This window comes from Suricata suricatta, chromosome 3, assembly GCF_006229205.1.
Source record: "Suricata suricatta isolate VVHF042 chromosome 3, meerkat_22Aug2017_6uvM2_HiC, whole genome shotgun sequence".
Classification (NCBI taxonomy): domain Eukaryota; kingdom Metazoa; phylum Chordata; class Mammalia; order Carnivora; family Herpestidae; genus Suricata; species Suricata suricatta.
In genome coordinates this window covers 53,708,446-53,727,741 of record NC_043702.1, presented here as the reverse complement: position 1 = coordinate 53,727,741, position 19,296 = coordinate 53,708,446, and the positions used below count along the sequence as shown (strand labels likewise).

The window sequence follows — 19,296 nt, the reverse complement described above, 5'->3', positions numbered from 1 at the left end:
ACCAAAAACTTAATATTATTAATGAGGTATCAGAAGTGATGAACACACTCAATACACACTACAACACATCTTATAGATATGATCACATAAAATGTAGCTGCCTTTTAGAATAAAGTTAAGAGTAAACAAAAAAATCTTAACAATGATTCTGGTTTTAAATTTACTTATTTTTCCTGTTTTAAAATTTAAGTCAAAATTCATTAAAATTAAAAAATTCAATCCCTCGGCTGCACTAGCCCTGCTGGTTAGTGATGGTGCAGCTTACACACTGGGTAGGGGGTTGGGGGAGGGGCTTGGATTCTACTGAACCAAACTCTTTGCAAATTATTTCCTCAGGCTACAGGGAGGACATTCACCCTCCCAAATTCACTAGGTAATATTTACACTGCTAGCAATTACTTGTAAAAAGCTCCTACATAGGTGACCTACAAGTGCCAGTGTGAGTCTGAATGACTAAAGAGGCGCGTAATGACTCAAGGGGCCATCCGGAAGTTACTCAGCAGTGTGTGGTCCAGATGCCACACAATTTCCAAATTACTGCAACGGTCATCTGAAGAATGGGGAGAAATAAGGGGCTTACATGAAGGAAAGCACTATCTATTCCAATTAAAGATATGAATAAAGAGGAGTTTGGAAATTCTATTTCAGCAGCTTCCAGATCCATGTGTTTGAAAACATACAGTACCCACTGTTGTTGCCAACCTCCAGGCAGCAATTTGGACCTCTTCTAGAAAAACTATAATTAGTGTATGTATAGTACCTCATGCTCTTAAGATCAGTACAGAAATCTTGTCTTTTCCTTAATGTCAATCTTTTCAAAACTTGCTAAATAAATATGTAAGGACACTGTTTAGCAGGTGAGTCTTCACATTAAGATTTGGGAATAAAAGATCATAGTATAGTATTCTAAATCCAGACTAAGAGCAGTGTGACATAATCTAAGTAATAATGTTAATAATAACGGCTACCATTTGCTGTGCACTTTCTCAGTGCTCAACATGACTGCAAGCACTTACATCTAGTATCTCATTTACGCACACCCATCTGCAAGGCAGGTGGCATTATCATCATTGCCCTTTCGGAGCAAGGAAATCAAACCACAGAGAGGTTCACTGACTTTGCCTGAAGACCCGCATCTACTAAATGGTGACAATGAGCTCCAACCCAGGTGTAGGTCACAGAGGCACTCGAATAACCCAGGCCTCTCCAGGGAGACCGCCCAGCGTGGAGCCAGTTAGGGCTCCGCCACTAACTAGCCACAGAGGGTAGTGTGGCGCTCGCCACGCGACCTCACCGCACCATTCCTACCAGGACTAGCCTCACAGTTATTTTTTCATATGAAAAAAAAGTATGTAATGCCCCTTAAAAATATAAAGGACAGCTAGGGGTGAGGTATTAAAACCATTAATAAATTCAACTGCCGTTGCCAATGTCAAATGAACACGAGACGAATCTAAATTTTAGGCTTCTGGGTCTAACCACTCTATAAGAAATAGAAGATGAGGTCATAATTTATGCATGCATCAGACATCTGCACGGCAATACAAAAGGATAGTGAACATAAGAAGTTTTCAGTTAGGTTACCTTGCCTCCTGGGTTTTTCAGGTCTTCTTTCCTTTCACCACTCTACCCTTTGTTTTTTATTTTTTATCTTTTTTAAAGTTCATTTATTTATTTTTGAGAGACAGAGACAGCATGAGCCAGGGAGGGCAGAGACAGACAGGAGGGGGGGAGAAAAAGGGGGAGGGGGGGAGGGAGAGAGAGAGCGAGCGAGCGAGAGTGAAAGAGAGAGAGAAAGGGAGAGAGAGAGAGAGAGAGAGAGAGAGAGAGAGAATCCCAAGCAGGCTCCATGCCCAGCAGCACAGAGCCCGATGCAGGGCTCAAACTCATGAAGTCAAGAGCAGAAACTAAGAGTCAGACATTTGGTCAACTGAGCCACCCAGGCGCCCCAACTCCCCCTCTTTTTGTAAGGTGTGAGTTATTCAGGGTAGCATTACAAAAGGACCATTTTAGTCTCTAAAGACCAAAGGATGGGGGGCAGGACCAAGGACCAGCTCATGTTTGGATTTAGACTTCCACTAACACACTTCCATTCCCCAAACTCTTTCTGTTAGTTCAACTGGCCTGTGGACACTGCTTCTTTTCTTGGCCCAAAACCCCAGAGTAAGAAATTCTGCCCCAAGTGAAGGAGTGTGTCTGGGAAGGAGTTCAAGAAGCTGGCGGCTTATCAGTCTACACCAGTACTGGGAATCCAGCAGTCAGGCGAGAGGGCCCTACAGGGGAGACTGGGCCAGCAGGTAGCCCTCTGCTGTCACAGGGCGCACATAAGGTCTTGCCACGGACTGGTTTTCTGTCTCTAGAGATTTCAATCCCCAAGGTGAAAGACATGCATAGGGAAGACCACAGGTGGGTAAGTTTACAGCAAAGAGCAAAAAAGGATAGGAGTGTTCTGCCACTACACAGAATTCAAGAAAGGGCATTTTTCAAGTGTGCCTAAGAAATCTCAGCTCCCCACATATCAAGCATTCCCGACAGAGAAGAAATACAATTACGATAACAGTAATCAGAGCCACCCTTTGTTGAACGAGTGCTGTGTGCTAGACCTTGTGCCCGGTTCCTACTCAGTTCTAAGAGTACCGTGGCAGGTGTCCTCCACATTCCAACGCCGATGAAACTGAAGCACATGCCACTGTAATGTCTATCAACTTAAGCTCTCTGGGCCTCAGTCCCTCATCTGTAACATTGGGATAATGCCTGCCTCACAGGGCGAATAAGGAGCACATTACAGAGTAAGGACGAATAACACAACAAAATCAGTGTGTTAAAGCATTAGCACCCTGGCCAGCACTGGGAAGAGCCTGAGAGACTGTGGCTGCTACCACCAATATGGTTAGATGCCCACCTCTGTTAGCTTGGGGCTTACGAAAAAGACAGGATATGGTCTGTTTTTTCTTTTCTTAGGTGAATACTGCTAATCGCGGGGCTTGTAAGCCACAAATGAGACTGTTACAGCTGAAACCAGGCAGTAAGAGGAAACTGATCTTAGAGAAGGGCACAAAGAGACACATTCCCTCTGTGCCACCTTGAAGAAAAAAAACAATCCTTCAAGCACAGCGACCACTTCTGGCTCGTTTTCCCTCCCCTTTCATCAGGGGAATGAGCACGTTGGCGGATGAGTCTCTGTTAAAACACAGAAACAGCAGAGCATGCAAGTTTGCGCACAAATAGTATCACGATGAGGCCAACAGATAGAGGAAATCTATTTCTTTCCTATAAAAGGGGGCTTAAAAAATTCTTAGATGGCTAACAAAGGTGGTTACAGGTTAGAGTTACAAATACAGATCCTCAATACATGTGCTGATGCCAAGCCAACTAAGCCACACCCACGTCTCTCCACTCCCCCAGCCCCCCATCCTTCTCTCTGGCTCCAACCTCTCCATCTTCTGATGCATGGCCCATAGTAACTTCCTGTCCATATTCAGCTCATGTGTCCTGCCCTTTCCAAAGCCTTCTGTGTTTCAAGATACTTACATAAGACTTGAAATGCCACACATGGGCACTGAAGGGCTCTCTACAGCCAGCTCCAAATGGACCTTTTCACCCCTTAGTGACCCAATCTGGTGCCCAAGTCTGGCTCGTGCCTGCACCCTTCCTTGGACTTCCAAATGAAGTGTGTGCCAAAGAAATCCTACATACTAAAAAAACAAACCAAAAACCAAAAACAAAACACAACAACTGTAGTTAAAATGCTACCTCCTCCAGGCTGTCCTCTGAGCACCCCAGTTGGAAGTGACATTTTCTCCTTTGCATGGTCATGGAGCTGTCATGTGTCACAGATGAGCCTGTGTAAACACCAAGCTCCTGGAGGGCAGTAAAAGACACCCTCACTTTAGGGAGCAACTATTATTATGTAAACTCTAGGCAGGATGCCAGACACCAGAGTTAAAAAGAAATAACATACAGTACCTGCCCTAGAGGAAGTCAGAAGTTAAGCAGAGAAAACAGAGATGTAAAGTAAATTATGCTCAATGATATAAAATATGCCCTAAAACCCAGGTGTACAAAGAGCAAAGGGATTGATTAGGAGGAGGGGCAACTTGAAAAGCAAATGTCCTTCAAGGAAGACAACATATTTGCTGCATTACCTTGAAGATTAAAGCAACTTCATGCCCTGAAAGTTCTTCAGGCGTGTAAATTCCTAATAGTTTTTGTAAAATGAGTAAGTGCACATTTAGGCTCAGAATTCAGTATTTTCACTGTATACGTAAGCTGTTTGGGTTCAAAGAATTCGAATTACTTACATAACAAAGATACCAGTGTTTACTATCAGTTATGACCCAACCACTAGTCATAGAAAAATTATTAAAGTTATTTCATAGTAATAATACTTCAAAATATTCTTTGGGTACTCTATTAAGAATAAAGTATTACATCTTAAATCTATAAACACATATTCCTTCAAGTTAACAATAAAATTAATTTTTGAAAGAATCAAATATTGGGGCACCTGGGTGGCTCAGTTGGCTAAGTGTCTGACTTCGGCTCAGGTCATGATCTCATGGTTCGTGGGTTTGAGCCTGGCACTGGGCTCTGTGCTGATATCTAGTTCAGAGCCTGGAGCCTGTCTTCGGATTCTGTGTCTCCCTCTCTCCTGCCCCTCCCCTGCTCATGCTGTCTTTCTCTCTCTCTCTCAAAAATAAATAAAATATTTTTTAAAATTAAAAAAAAAAGAATCAAACAGCTATTAAAGAACCTTGCAACCTGGGGGCACCCGAGTGGCTCAGTTGGTTAGGCATCTGTCTTTAGCTCAGGTCATGATCCCGTGGTTCATGAGTTTGAGCCCCGCATCAGGCTCTGTGCTGACAGCTAAGAGCCTGGAGGCTGCTTCGGATTTTGTGTCTCCTTTTCTCTCTGCTCCTCCCATACTCATGTTCTCTCTCTCTCTCTCTCTCAAAAATAAACATTAAAAAGAAAAATCTTGCAACCTGAATACATCAGTCAACATAAATTCTAAGTGTATTTCCTTAGATGACCCTAGTTATGTCCCTCAGACTGACAGTGGGACATGGTAATCTCATTTTGCCCCCATATTTTAGGCTTTTTTTCCCCAAAGCACCAATCTATTACCATAATAACCTCTTAAGCTATTCTATACTCAGGACTCAGACTTCTTCATGAAGTACCCAATAAAAAAGGTAGTAAAGATCCAAAGAAGTATGGTACATGGCTTTTAACTTCATCTTGAAATTTTAAAATAATGTTTAGCTTATCTCTTGAGGAAAGGTTCCTTGCAGCTGTAGGCTTGAGAAATGGTGAATATCAGCAGTGACAATATTACATTATCAAATGACAATGACCTCTGTGTTAAGTGAACTGGACTAGACACTCTACCTGAGTAAATGAAATGTACTTGGTCCTTCTGGTTTCTAGAGCTTTCATCACCTTCTCTCTGTTACTCCATTCTGGTTTAGAATAAAAGGTGTGAACAGGCCACCATCTGAGGAGACAGGGCCTTCCTACAAAGAACAAGGAAGTACACGTGGAGCTCCCCCCACCCCAGTTACCCACCATTTCCTTTTCCACCAGTTTCAGTTACCTGCAGTCAATGGAGGTCCAGAAGCAGCCGATCCTCCTCCTAATGTATTGTCAGAAGGTCAACAGCAGCCTAATGTAACGTGACAAGGCCTATGTCGCTCGCTTCATCTCAACATATAGGCATTTTATCATCTCACATCATCCCAAGAAGAGTACAGTATTTTGAGAGACCACATTCATAACTTTTATTACATTATGTTGTCATAAGTGTTCTATTTTATCACGCTGTTGTTAATCTCTTACTGTGCCTTAGAAATTAAACTTTGTCATGGGTGTACAGGTATAAGGAAAAACATCATATATACAGGGTTTCATACTATCTGAGGTTTCAGGCACCCACTGAGGGTCCTGGATCATGGGGGACTCCTGTAATACCCTGAGCTTCCCTGGGGACAGTAATATCCTGGCTTCAACGGTCTCTAGAAGTCCATACATGACTGAGGTTCCACTGGGGAGGGCCCCACCACTGAGCAGCAACCGGAACTGGATGGAAATGGGGGATGGGGGTTTTCCTAGCTGTCACAATAGTGCTGAATATCCTATAAGACACCTTCCCTCCTTCCTGAAGCTCCCTAGAAGTTCAAGACCCAGAGGCCCAAGTCCTTTAGCAACACCAAACACATCTCTACATAGAATCAATCCTGCTCTGGCATCCCAGGGGCACCTCACAGGGGAAGGGAGGCACATGACCTACTAACAATGGGAATACTCACCCAAACTGGGAACTCGCCAAATGGGGGACTCCATCTGTACTCTACAGGGATTTCTAAGATGACACTATCATTGAGTTACCCAGTGCTCCCACATCTGCACTCCATCAAAGTAGAGTAATTCTATCATGTGTCATACCTCTGTTTCAGTTCTGTTCATAGAAAGCAATGAACATGATAATCATTTTCCCCTGTATTCTAATCCCTTAGACTGGGAACAGGTTGGGTTCTACATTCATGTGCATTATCATTTTGTGCTGAAGCAGAGCAAACAAAAGGCTGTCAAGTCTGGAGTAAAAGCAAGGTTCCACAGTTTATCAACAGGCCACCCACCCAGGCGGTCAGTATTGTACCTGCTCTTACACAGACGTGGCGTGTGGGGAGAGACGGGCACTAACCCACCCTGGATGATGGCTACCCCCCAGCAAAGAAGGAAAACGGCCTTTAATGAGGCAAGTCATTCACTGAAATACAAGTACACATCGCATAGAGCCTAAATGTTAACACTGAAAACCTTCTGTTGGAAGACACTTTAAACACACGTTACATCCATCACTCAGGACAAAACTCTTAAGAACAAATGAAAGAATAAGATACTGCTTTTTTAAATCTTAAAAAGGAAGAACTTAAGGGTTAAAAGAATTCCAAACCACTGATAACTTCAGAAAGGGTGGAGGTGGGCTGCAAAAGTTTTACCTGGTCAGACTAGAGAGAAGCCGTGGCTGGAACCGGGTGCCTGCTCCCTTCTGGGCCTGATCCCACCCTGTCGGCTAAGCCAGCCTCAGAAGGCCCGGACTCACACTTTCAAGTCTCTTAGTGGCACTGCAGTGTGTATGACACACACACACACACACACACACACACACACACACACACACACTCGCTATCGATTCAGAAATTAGCCCCAGTTTCCAAAGATGTAAACCAGAAAGTACAAATGGCAGCTACTGTGCTCAGAATACAAAGTAGACTTCACTAAGCAGATTACAGGGAGTCAAAAAATTGAACGGCTAAAAGTTGCCTTGAAGATTTAAGGTTTTTGTTCTTTTCAAACGGAGAGGATAACAAGGCCTAAGAACACTGTGCACAGAATTTCCTAGAGTAAGGAAGGCCAAGGGCGTCCTGGCCTCTAGGCTCTCCAACAGTCAGCCCAAGCATTCTGTCCCCACCGCCTTTGCTATGCTTGTCCTAAATGATCAAGACTGCACATTCTCACAGGACACATTCCTGACCAAACACAGGAATTCTGACCCACTTGGGGAAAAACCTTTAGATAACAAAATTATCACCCAAATCTCCATGAGGGATTAAAAAGCTCAAGTTACATTTACTGAATTTCCAGCATTCACCAGGCACCTTTAAACAGTTCTGAGATTTGGGTGTTAACCTTAGGCTGTGAAGGTCAGTGATCAAATACAAAGACACTTCTTTTCATGATTTTAGACAGATACCCTAACCAGATTTTCTAAATCACTATACATACCTTCAATGGGTACCAAGCACTGAGCTAGGTGCTCTAGGGCACTGGCTCATAAACCTGACTGTACACTGAAATCCTTTCGCAGAAGCTGTGGGTCCCACCACCACAGACTTTGTTTTAATGAGGGATATGACCTGGATGTCAGTATGTTAAAATACTGGTGGTGATTCAACTAGACAACAAAGTTTAAGAACCATTGCTGTAGGGAACAAAAATAAAAACATAAAGCAGAACAACCCAAATGCCCATCAACTGATGAGAAGAAAAATTAAATGTGTTTTAATCCATACAGTGGAATAGTAGCCAGCAATCAAAAGGAATGAAGTTCTGGTACATGCTACCCTGTGGTCACACCTTATAAACAAGACATCAAATGGAAGAAGCCAATCACACAAAACCACATAAGGTATGATTTCATTTGCATGAAATGTCCAGAACAGACAACTCCACAGAGATAGAAAATGGGTACGTGGTTACCAGAGACTAAGGGAGTTGAAGGGAAATGGGGAGCTACTGCTAATAAGTATGGGTCTCTTTCTGGGGTACTGAAGATGTTCTAAAATCGGTTGTGGGGATGGCTGTACAATCTGAATACACTAAATCACTGAACTGCCTACTTTAAATGGGTGGACTGTATGGCATGTGAATTCTATCTCATACAGCTGTTTCAAAAAGAGCACAGGGGCACCTGGGTCACTCGGCTGGTTAAGCATCCAACTTGGTTTCAGCTCAGGTCATGACATCGAGGTTGGTGAGTTCGAGACCCGAGTTAAGGTCTGCACTGACAGCACAGAGCCTGCTTGGGATTCTCTCCCTCTCAAAAATAAATAAAAAAAAATTGTTAAAGGAGAGAAATACAGATTCTATGCCCAGCTTTCAAGGAATTCATAATCTAGTTGTAGAGGGGAAAAAAGTATCAGACAAGTATCAGAGATTTTAAAAGGCAATTCAATAGAATTGCCTAATGCAGCAAATAAAAACTCTGAAGTTCAAAAGAAAGCTTCAAAGCCAAATGATCTGATTTTTTTTCTTTTCTTACACAATCATTCTCTTATTTAAAAAAAAAAAAAAAGCACGGAGGGCTCAGATCTGGCCAGTATGCTATTACTACAGGCCCCAAAGTCTCCATTTCGGAGTTTATGAGAAAGGAGTGACTACTTGGCTACAAGGATTTTTTTTAATCCTCCAGAACACAGGCTGTTGATGGGATTGTAATGACTCTCAAGAGTCAATTATCAACAGGGTCACTGAAAGATGGACTTGATGTTCTAAATCCTTCTTAAACCCTGGATTTGTCTTCACTACCAGAGTCTGGGCCAAATAAACTTACATGCTTACACACACAGGAAGACTCCCACAGATGAGGCTTTATGACACACAGGTATTGTAGGCCATGTGCCATAAAGACGATTGGTTAAAAGCCCCTCTACCCTTAGAATTCCTAACTTTTTTTTTTTTAAGTAATCTCTACACCCAACGTGGGGTTCAACCTCATGACCCTGAGATCAAAAGTCACATGCTCTACCAACTGAGCCAGCCAAGTGCCTGGTTCTTAAAACTGTTGATACCAGTAACTGAAAAGTGTTTATTGTGGCAGGGGCTGACACAAAGAAAACTCAAAACTTCAGGCAGAATGGAATTTTATTAAGCAGTCTTGGAGTCTTTTGCGGGGGGAGGGTGTCTGGTGGCGGCGAGGTTAGTATAAGAACTCCATTTTTTTTCTAGTACTGTTTTGGAATGTAAATATTATAAAATTGTTGCTTTCATTTCCAGAAAACATACCATTATCAACTGAGCAATTGAAAGAGCCTTGGCCTGCATCTTAGAGCCCTTTCAATAAGTGTCTGTTGGACCATATTTTTAAAAAATATTTTAGCTTTTTTTTTAATACATTTTTAGCAGGTGGCAATGAAATTTTAGTAACTCCTAGAAATCGTATGATCAAAATAGAAACTCTATTCTTCATGTTACAGTAAAATTTAAAACAAACATACAGCCAAAGGTAAAGGAGGTAGGTAGGTTAAATGCTGCATTTAGTAAAGTTGTCCTTCTATACCCTGGTAAGCAACAGATTTCAGCAACCTTTCAGAAGTGGCTGGACCAGGCATTTTTTTTTTTTTAATTTTCTTTTAATGTTTTTTATTTTGAGAGAGACAGAGACAGAATGTAAGTGTGAGTGGGGGAGAGTAGAGAGAGGGGGAGACAGAATCCAAAGCACATTTCAGGCTCTGAACTGTCAGCACAGAGCCAAACGTGGGGCTCGAACCCACGAACTGTGAGATCATGACCTGAGCTGAGGTCAAACACTTAACTAAGCCACCCGGCGCCCCTGGACCAGGCATTTAAATACTCTGGGTTTACCCACACTAACTTTCAGGCAAATTACCCACTGGATCCTAAAAATCCTGATCATCCTTAATGCAGACAAATAAGACGATAATTCTGAAAACAACTTGTTTAACAGTAAATTAGACTAAGAAATAATATATTTGATTTTGAAATATTCAAAACCCTACATATGCTTCAATGAGATATGCTAGCTTCAATGGCCCCAAACAGGAGACTGGTATTTGTAATTTGAGCCAACAAATTTCTCCTAGCCATTTTCCATTCAAATTCTCCCCATTCTCCCCCCTGACCCTAAACCTGGCCTAACCCTGTCGAGCCCACTCTTCACTATATATGTATATTCACTATCAAACTTATTTTTGATGACTATTTCAAAAGAAAAAAAAAAAAACAATGAACAGGAGAATGTACCATTAACAAGGCAAACAGAGGTAAGCAAAGATTCTAGCAGTTAACAGATTTAATTAAGAAAAAGGAAAATGGTCCCTGAAAAATGTGATGCCCTAACCCCAACCCTGACATAGCTCTAACCTTAATCTTGAACACTGCCAGGATCCCATGAATTTTTAAAAGTATTATTATATTAAGAAATGGTCGTGAGGCGTGTGGGGGCTCAGTCAGCAAAGTGCGTGACTCCTGATTTCGGGGTTGTGAGTTTGGGCCCTATGTGGAGATTACTTAAAAATAAAATGGAAGGAAGGGAGGGGAAAGGAAAGAAAGAAGGAAGGAAGGAAGGAAGGAAAGAAGGAAGGAAGGAAGGGTCCTGCCCCTCTAAATGAAACCTCTCTAGGTCTGAGTCTTCCTTAAAAGGCCCTCAAGTGGTAATTCCATTGACAGGTTGTATTTACTTTCACTGTATTTAAGAGGGTCCCCTCTTCCAATACATACATAGTTACTGAGTTTCTTGTTAAGTGGAAAAGGTGTGGAAATTAATCTTTTTAATTCCTGTCTCCTCCCCCTAGTTCTTTTCAATTAATCCACTTTTTTTAAAGTGTGAGCTGTTCCTCCTGTGTAAAGTTTAAGCAGTCCTGGTCTAGTCTGGAAGTGGTGATTTAAAGCCACTGGAGTCAGACTGTCTAGGTGTGAACCCCATCTCCACCTGTCAATAGTTGGGGCATTTCAGGCGGCCGGCTGGCTCAGTTGGTGGAACGTGGGACTCCTGATCTCCAGGTTTTGAGTTCGAGCTCCAAGTTGGGTGCAGAGATTACTTATGTAAATAAACTAATTAATAAAAAAAATAGTTGGGGTCACTTTAAGCGGACTCTTGGCCTCTTTGGGCCTCTATTCTCCCCTTGGAAACTGGAGATAATAGTATTTCCCATGGGGTTAGTGTGGAATTATGCATGTGAAGCAATTATTGCAGTGCCTGGCACTCAAGGAAGTACCCAATAACTCATTTATTATCATCTCAGTGCCAACTTCTTCCTGTACCCAAGGGTTTGCACTGAAGAGTTAACCCCAGATCAAGGAAAAATTCAAGAGGAAATATTATTTATGCAAAACCCACTTTAAATTATGTTCAGCCAGTAGGTAGGAAATTCTTAAAAAAAAAAAAAAGTGCCTCTAGTCCACAGAGGGTTCCTTTTCTCATGTAGCTCCGAAGGATATTCATCCTGAATGAAAATAAATATTAAGAAAAATTGTATTTGGTTTTCAACTGAGCCTAGTAATCCTAAAGAAAGACAGTTGTTCTTTATAACAGCATTGTTTATAAAAACCCAAGTTAACAAGAAAAAAAGATTCCAAAATGGCCCAAGTTATTTTTAAAACAGAAAGACTGATATGAAACGTGTACTTATTCTCCTATATGCAGCTTCTATGATCTCTCAAGTTTAAAAAGTCATATCTAAAAAGTCAAACTGTTCTTTGCTTAACATTCATTCAGATGAGAGGCCTGTCCTATTTTCCCTTAAAAAGAATCTTGCCAGCCTAGTCCAAGATCAGCGCCATCCCTCATATATCAAAGTACTTTATCTGAGACACCCTTGAAAAGGCTATGGATGGTTCCTTCCAACTAACGGAAGTACAAAATTTCAGGCTCTCCTTGCTACCCTGTTTATCAATAACTCCTCTGTACACAGGATGAAAAACTGAATCCTAGCACCTCATACCTGGAATTTCTTTGACTAAGGTCAGAATCCATTCTTGACTCTTTGTTGAAATCTTTCCAGACTACATACTATTATTTAATATGATTAATAGTTACATGCCTGAAATTGATTTCAAATTTTACTCCATTTCCTTTTTTCATAGTCTTCAAATATGAAAACTGATTACAGAGCTGGAAAAGTAGTCACCTTATCAAATACAACTCAAAATTCACATTTAAAAGAGAAAGCAGTACACATGCTTACTGAACTTTTGTATACATAGAATGTTAAATTATACAGGAAAGAAAAAAATTAAAAATAATAGAGGCCTCTAGAACACAATTTAGGAAAGAAGTCCATTAGCCTCTTATATCTTTTGGTTATATAGACTACTGTGTAAGTAACTATATGGTTATATAAATTACAGAAAGTACGGAAAGTACAATTTACTTCATAGTAGTGTGAACTGGGGGAATCAATGGGGGGGCTAAAGACAAACAGCTTTAAACAACAAAAAAGCACAATATATTATCAATAACTTAAAATCTTACTTTAAATCTTCAAGATTAATGTAAACCTTCATATTTAACAGTAAAAACATATGCCATTACTGTACCCATTACGCTACACATTTCCTTTAAAAGTATTTTTCCTAAGAACACGATTACCAAAAATATTTGGAAATATAAATATCTACTGCTTTGAAAGTCCCTAAAGGGACGCCTGCGTGGCTCAGTAGGTCGAGCGTCCAACTTTGGCTCAGGTCATGATCTCATGGTTCGTGGGTTCAAGCTGACAGCTAGCTCAGAGCCTGGAGCCTGCTTCAGATTCTGTGTCTCTTTCTCTCTCTGACCCTCCCTTCCTCGCACTGTCTCTGTCTCTCAAAAATAAATTTAAAAAAAATTTTTTAAAGTCCCTACAAAGTATGAACAGTAACCTGTTTTCACTTTTATAATAATTTACAAAACTCGTTAGCAAAATATTATGAAACCCAAGTGTCCCACCTTCTACCCTAGCAAAGGAAGCAACATGCTAAGAAATCGAAGCAAACTCTCAACTAGAAAAAAACTAAAGCATCCAAGAAATAATATATGACAGCAAAAAATTTACTAACAGCCTAAATTCTAATCCACTCTCGAAACTCTTACCCTTGACAGTACAGAACAGAATATCCTGCCTTACACATTTTGGAACTGCAATTCTGAAACGTTAAATCCAAAGACAAAGCCGCCCTGGGGAAAATAACAATTGCGCAACAGATCAACAGCTCCAACTTGTCCCTTGGCCCCGGCGCGGCAAGGTTTGCACGCTATAAAGCAGGAAAGGGCCAACCGAGGGCCGCCGTGACAGCCAACCGGCCACTGTCTTGGAGGCCAAGTCCACGCACGCGACATGCGCCACAGGGAGGCACCGCACAAGTATCCGGGAGCCGCGTCCGAACTCAGTTCGCGGCCCGCCCGCACTTACCCGCTGGCAGCCAGAGGCCGACCCTTTCCCACCACGCGAGGGAGCGCCTAGTCCCGCCGCTGCACGTCGAGGCTGAGGAGCGCGCGGGGCACTTAGTGACCTCCTCCCTCCCCCACCCTGGGGGCTGGGCTTTCTAGCCAAGCTGCCTACGAGCGATCGGAAGGATGGACTGACTACTTGCCAAAGGGTGCCCTCAGACGGCACAGCAGGGTGAGCGCGCAGAGCCACAGCCCGTGCCCACGAAGGCCGTGGACGGGGGCGGCGGCAGGGCAGGGGCTCCAGGTCCCAGTCCGGAGGATACCTCAACTCCCCCGAGAGCGGCCCCGTGACTAGGCACATTTTTGCCGGCTCCGAGGCGGGGGAGCAGCGCAGCCCCGGAAGGGCCGGGCTGCGCCGGCTCAGACCGCCAGCGTCCGCCCCCTCCTGCTCTGCCACCTCTGGCGCCGCTCAAACTCCAGCTGGGGCTCCCGAGTCCCAGCTCCGGAAGCTGGAGCGGGCTAGAGAGGCCCCTTCGCCCTACGCACACGGAAGTGGCCTCCAGACCTCTTATCTAGTAGTCCCTGGGGTCCGCACCCCCACTCCCCTCGCCGCCCCTAGGGTCCTCGCGGCCCTTTGGGTCCCCGCTCCTCCCGGGTCCCAGAGCAAGCGTAGCGGCTCTAGTGCGCGGCCTCAGCAGTCCGGACTCTACGTCTAGCCGTAGACGGGAGAAGCCGGCTGTGGCTGTCCCGCCCGGTCCGCGGCTCCCTGGGCCCCTGTCCCCGTCCTGGCACCACCGCGGGGCTCCAAGGGCCGGGGCAGCACCTGCTGGGACGGCAGTCCGGGCGGCGGCAGCTCCAAGTCCATCATGATGAGCTGCGGACCGTGGTCTGGCGCTCGTCGACGGCAGCCCTGTCCCGGGTGCCGAGGCGCGGCGGGGACTGGGCGGCACAGGCGACGGCCGCTCCTCCGGTCTCTGCAGCACACCCGCAACAGGGCCCGAGAGCCCGGCTGGGCTGTTGCCCCGCTCCGCCTCCCGCCCCCCCGGAGGGCGGGGCAAGAGCCCGGGCTAGTCCTTCCCGGGCTGGCGGCGCCCGCAGAGCTTCCGAAAATCCCCCGTCCCCGCCCCAGCTGACGCAAGAAGCTTGTGGCCCAGCGAAGGGCCGCGGGTGGGGGTCCCTGCGGACGCGCGGGCGGGATGCCGGGAGGAGGGCTGCTTTGGCTTCCCGGCCCCTGTGTTCGATCCTTCCCTCCCCGCCGTAAATAAAACCTAAACTCTCGGCCCGCGAGATTAAGAGTTGTTTGCAGAAGGTCGTTCGGTTCGGGCGCTTTGAAACAGTTTAAACAGTTGGAACAAACACTCCTGGAGACCCGGGAGAGGCGCGGGTGTCGGAGCTGCGCCTCCCTGATTCGGGGTTGCAGAACCTTGCCCGGCTTTATCTCACTCCACCGCCAGAGACTGGCGCCAGCCCTGGGGGCGGAGGCTAAATATTTGGACCCAGGCCGCGCGCGACGCGAAATGCCCTCGCGCCCTCCGTCCCTTCCTGGGCCGGTGCCAGTGGGACTTGCCCAGGGCAGCGGTGGACCGCGCGGGGAGCTCGTGCTCGCAGTCACCCTGAACGCCCTCCGCTTACTCCCACGCACTGGCACTCTGGCTGGCCCAGATCGCCGCGGGCAACCGAGGAGGCCTCTTTTGCTCGGAGAATGGTCAGTATTGCCCACCAAGAGTCTTCTCTTCCCATCAAAGCTCACATGTCACACCACAGATGGCGTCTTTTAACACTGCCAAAACTACAACATGCCATAATCTTCACAAGTTTCTTTTATATTCTTACCAGCAGATAATGTAAAAAATAAAAATAAAAAAGACCAAATTATAGCTTATGCAGTATGGAGCCGTCTTGTAAAAATAGGTGGTGTCTAGGAAAAAATTGAACAACCTCCATGTTTACTAAAATAGTAGGTGTAACATCAAGAATGATATTTGCCTTTCTGGTTGTTACTTTAAGTCTATTTTAAATCTACAGTTAATATATATTACCTTTTACATTAAAAGCAATTATTGAAAAATTAATCATTGTCCACAGAAAACTTCAAGTACTTGAAAGCAAATATTGTGAAATCTTCAGATTAAGAGAGAAGAGATAGTTTTAATTTTTTCTCTCTTATGCGTTAACAATCTTTCTAACTCATTAATAATCTTTGTTTCTAGGTTCTTGGAATTATGCAAAGCCAGGTGAAGTAGGCAGTGCTGTCAGAGGTTTTACTATTTCATTCAAAAACCTGACAGAAAAAAAAAAAAGCCTGACTTCAGCAGATCAACGCCCAAAATACTGCAAAGAACTTACTTTCTCTTGGTTGCATAATTTGACACTCCCAGGATTTATCTGTAAATATATATGTTCAAATATTCCTTGAGGTAAGTGAAGCCTAACTAAATTAATTGCCTGTATATAAGCAAGCTTCTTCAACTTGAATTAAACCTTTTCAGCTGTTATTTGAAAAGCCTGCAAAATGATCCGCACACTGGAAACAAGCTTAAGTGAAATTCTTTACAACGAACTTGCTATGAAACATGCAGAGCCATAATGAAATGATATTTCTGTATCAAAGAAGGGCACAAGAGGTATTGTTTAACAATTCAGGTTACTTATTAAAACTACTACATTGGAGAAAGTAGACAGTGAACCCAGGAGGTAAGAGAGATACCAAAGTTATATATGACACGGTAGCTGCCCTCTAGGAGTTTATAAAGCATTTGGTATTTTCTTGTAAAGCAACAAATTTCCATTGAGTTTAATGAATGAAATAACCTTTATTTTTCGAAACTGCAGTTGCTAGGAGTGTGTTATTTTAGGCACCTCCAGAGTACATATTTTTAAAGGGAGGAGAATAATATGATAACAGTCTAAACATGTCAAAGAAAAATAAACATTAACGAAAAGCTGCTTGGTGTCAAATATGGTTCAGCACAAGAAGAAGGAACCCCAGTCTTAGACCAGGCATGTCAAGGAGGTTCCCAGTCTGCAGAATCAGATTGTCATGTAAGAACCTGAGCCCTTCCTTGCCCTTCAAACTTACCAACTGTGCTGTGGGGGCACAGATACTGCGCATTGACTAGCTCCAGATGAACAGGAAAGAGAATGCTGGTTTTCCGGTCCTGCTCTGGGGCCATGGGAATCTTTACTGCTGGCTCTCCTAGCTACTACTTTATTTTTTCTCCAGTCTGATTCGCATTCTACTAATCCTTGAATATTTCCATTGCTGCCTGAGTTCTTTGCTGTCTTTGGAAAGACAATCCAGCATATATGCTTCAAATGTGTCAGAATTGTAATACTTAGTGCTAGAGTTCTCAAACACAAAAAATAAGCATCATGAATTAAGCCTTCTGAGCACACAAAATTTGGATAATGGTGATGCAATGGCTGTTTATTTCACGATCCTCCCTCTGATCTAATCTGCAAGGCCAAGGAAACACCTACTGTTTCAAAATTCTTCATCACCTTGAGACTTTCTTATCTCTTCTTTTCACTTCCTCTTTAATTGTACTCTGTGTTTGAGCTATAAAATATCCAGACTTTTTTGGAATTATAGTTGAAATTTTAAATCTGTCCTGTTTATAGTTGGAGAATATTGGGTTGCTAGTTTCCAAAAATGGCACCCAATGAACCACCTATCCTCATACTGATGTGCTTGTATAGTCCCCCCACATTGAATCAAGGCTGGCCCTGAGTTGTTTTAATTTATGGAAAGAGGCTGGAAGTGATACTATGCCAGGTCTCTGCCTAAGCCTTAAAAAGTCATAGGGGTTTTTACTTTTACACTCATAGAAGTCAGCCATCATGTAAGAAGTCTAGCTTCATGGGAAGAGAGGCCAAGGAGAAAACCTAGGGGGAAGAGGTTCCTGGTGGAGAGGAAGGCTATGTGAATCAAAGCACCAGACGTGAGTGAAGAAAACTTCTTGGAACCTTCCAGCCACCTAGTCAAGCCACCAGAGAATTCTAGCCCCAGCTCCTATCTAATGCCATCAATGAGAGACTCCAAGCAAGACCCTGGATGGCTGCCTGGCTGAGTCTAATCAGCCCAAAGAATTGCAAGAGATTATAATCAATTGTTTTCAGGCACTAAATTTTGGGTGTGGCTTGTTTCTCAGCAATAGATAACGAAGACAAAGTTTCTCCTGGCTGCTTTTTGTTCGTTAACCATCATTCTGGGGCACATATGGGGATGGTACTTTTGCAGTGTAATACAGTCTCAAACCCTTAGAGGCAAATTGACTTCCCTGTGAGGAAGGTATCTTTCCTATTTTTTTTTTTTTGCTACATACAAAATAAGTCACCTTATCACAGCATGCACTAGTATCACACCATTAGATAGATGATGTTAGATGATGAGATATTCTTGTCAGAATATACTTAAGGAACACAGGCATTTCATCAATTAAATAGATGGAGATATAAATGCATATCAAAATTCTGGCCATCACATGACCTCATTTATACTAGTTATGTAAGATACTTGCTGAATATCTGCTGAGGGAAATTAAACTTCAGGAACAGCATGCCTAGTAGATAAACTGAACTCCCATACACCAGTGTTCAAAGTAATTAGTGTATTAATTTCAAAACACACCCATAACCTTTCCTTGGTGTGCATACGTCACTATGCAAACTACAGATACAAAGAACTGTGTATCTCCAAAGCCAGTTTTAACTTGTATAGTTTCCTGCTCATAATGGAAATAATGCTCTGTAGAAACTGCAGTGCAGTGAGCAAAGCAAAAAAACCCAGAAGTTTAAGAGTTTTTGAATTATGTGTTGATAACTTCAATAAATATATGTGCATCAAAAAGACACAACTGAACATATATGCTCCAAAATGTTAATCATAATCATTCTGATTAGATTGCTTGTGATTTTATTTTTCCCAGTTTTGCCTGGGTTTTCCTAAGTAAACATATATTAATTATAATAATAAGCAAAAAAAAGTGGGGGTGGGGTATGAGGTAGAGGAGGAACATTTGCTTTCTCCCAAGCCACTGGGTCCATTTCATTTTCAAATTGAATTTTAACCACAAAGCTTTGCAAATTGTTCCATTCTGTAGTTACTAGAGTGGAGCCTGGAGAATTAGACGACATTTTTAAGTGCAGTTGTGGTAATGGTCTAAAGATCATTTGCTCTTTCAATCTACTGCTATGTTTGCAACATTCACTCAGCAGAACAGGAGCCCCCAGACAAAGACGGAATTTTGTGAATACACTGAGTAGAGACTAAAAACCACAGCTTCAGAGTGATACTCAAAGTTGCCTGTACATAAAAATGCCATATAAAGAAAATAAACAGAGTACAGAAAAATGCACCTAGAGCTATGTCTGCAAGGCCAGTTATCAAATATTAATACAGGTGTTGAATATCAGATAATTTTCACTGTTATTTATACTTTTCTGCACTGCTCAAATTTTTATAGTAAGCATTTTTGAAGTTGGGGGGAAATCAATTAAGCCGTTTTCATTTTAGACAAATAAAAGGCTGAATGCAATAATGAAAGAGCAAAGTATCCTCACTGACAGGCCTTGTAGACAGAGTCTTTAACACTCTCAGAAGTTGGGATGTGAAAAGGGAAGTAAAA

The 19,296-nt window shown here is 43.1% G+C and overlaps 1 protein-coding gene and 1 long non-coding RNA gene across 4 annotated transcripts in view; one reads left to right on the top strand and one right to left on the bottom strand.

The window, feature by feature from the left end:
- NFE2L2 (nuclear factor, erythroid 2 like 2) overlaps window positions 1–14,686 on the bottom strand; it is a 32,404-nt gene extending 17,718 nt beyond the window's left edge. Inside the window, exon 1 of one of the 3 annotated variants that reach the window (XM_029934337.1) lies at window positions 14,493–14,686. In XM_029934337.1, the coding sequence (XP_029790197.1) occupies window positions 14,493–14,537 (45 nt within the window). In that variant the 5' untranslated portion in view covers window positions 14,538–14,686. Of the gene's footprint in view, window positions 1–13,691; window positions 13,789–13,872; window positions 14,130–14,492 lie in introns of those variants that run through there. The other 2 variants (XM_029934339.1, XM_029934338.1) reach the window with 2 other exon arrangements.
- Window positions 14,598–17,844, top strand: LOC115287683. The gene is made up of 3 exons (XR_003906601.1): window positions 14,598–15,374; window positions 15,880–16,086; window positions 17,498–17,844. It is a non-coding gene; the product is annotated as an uncharacterized LOC115287683 (long non-coding RNA).
- The last annotated feature ends 1,452 nt before the right edge of the window (window positions 17,845–19,296 follow it).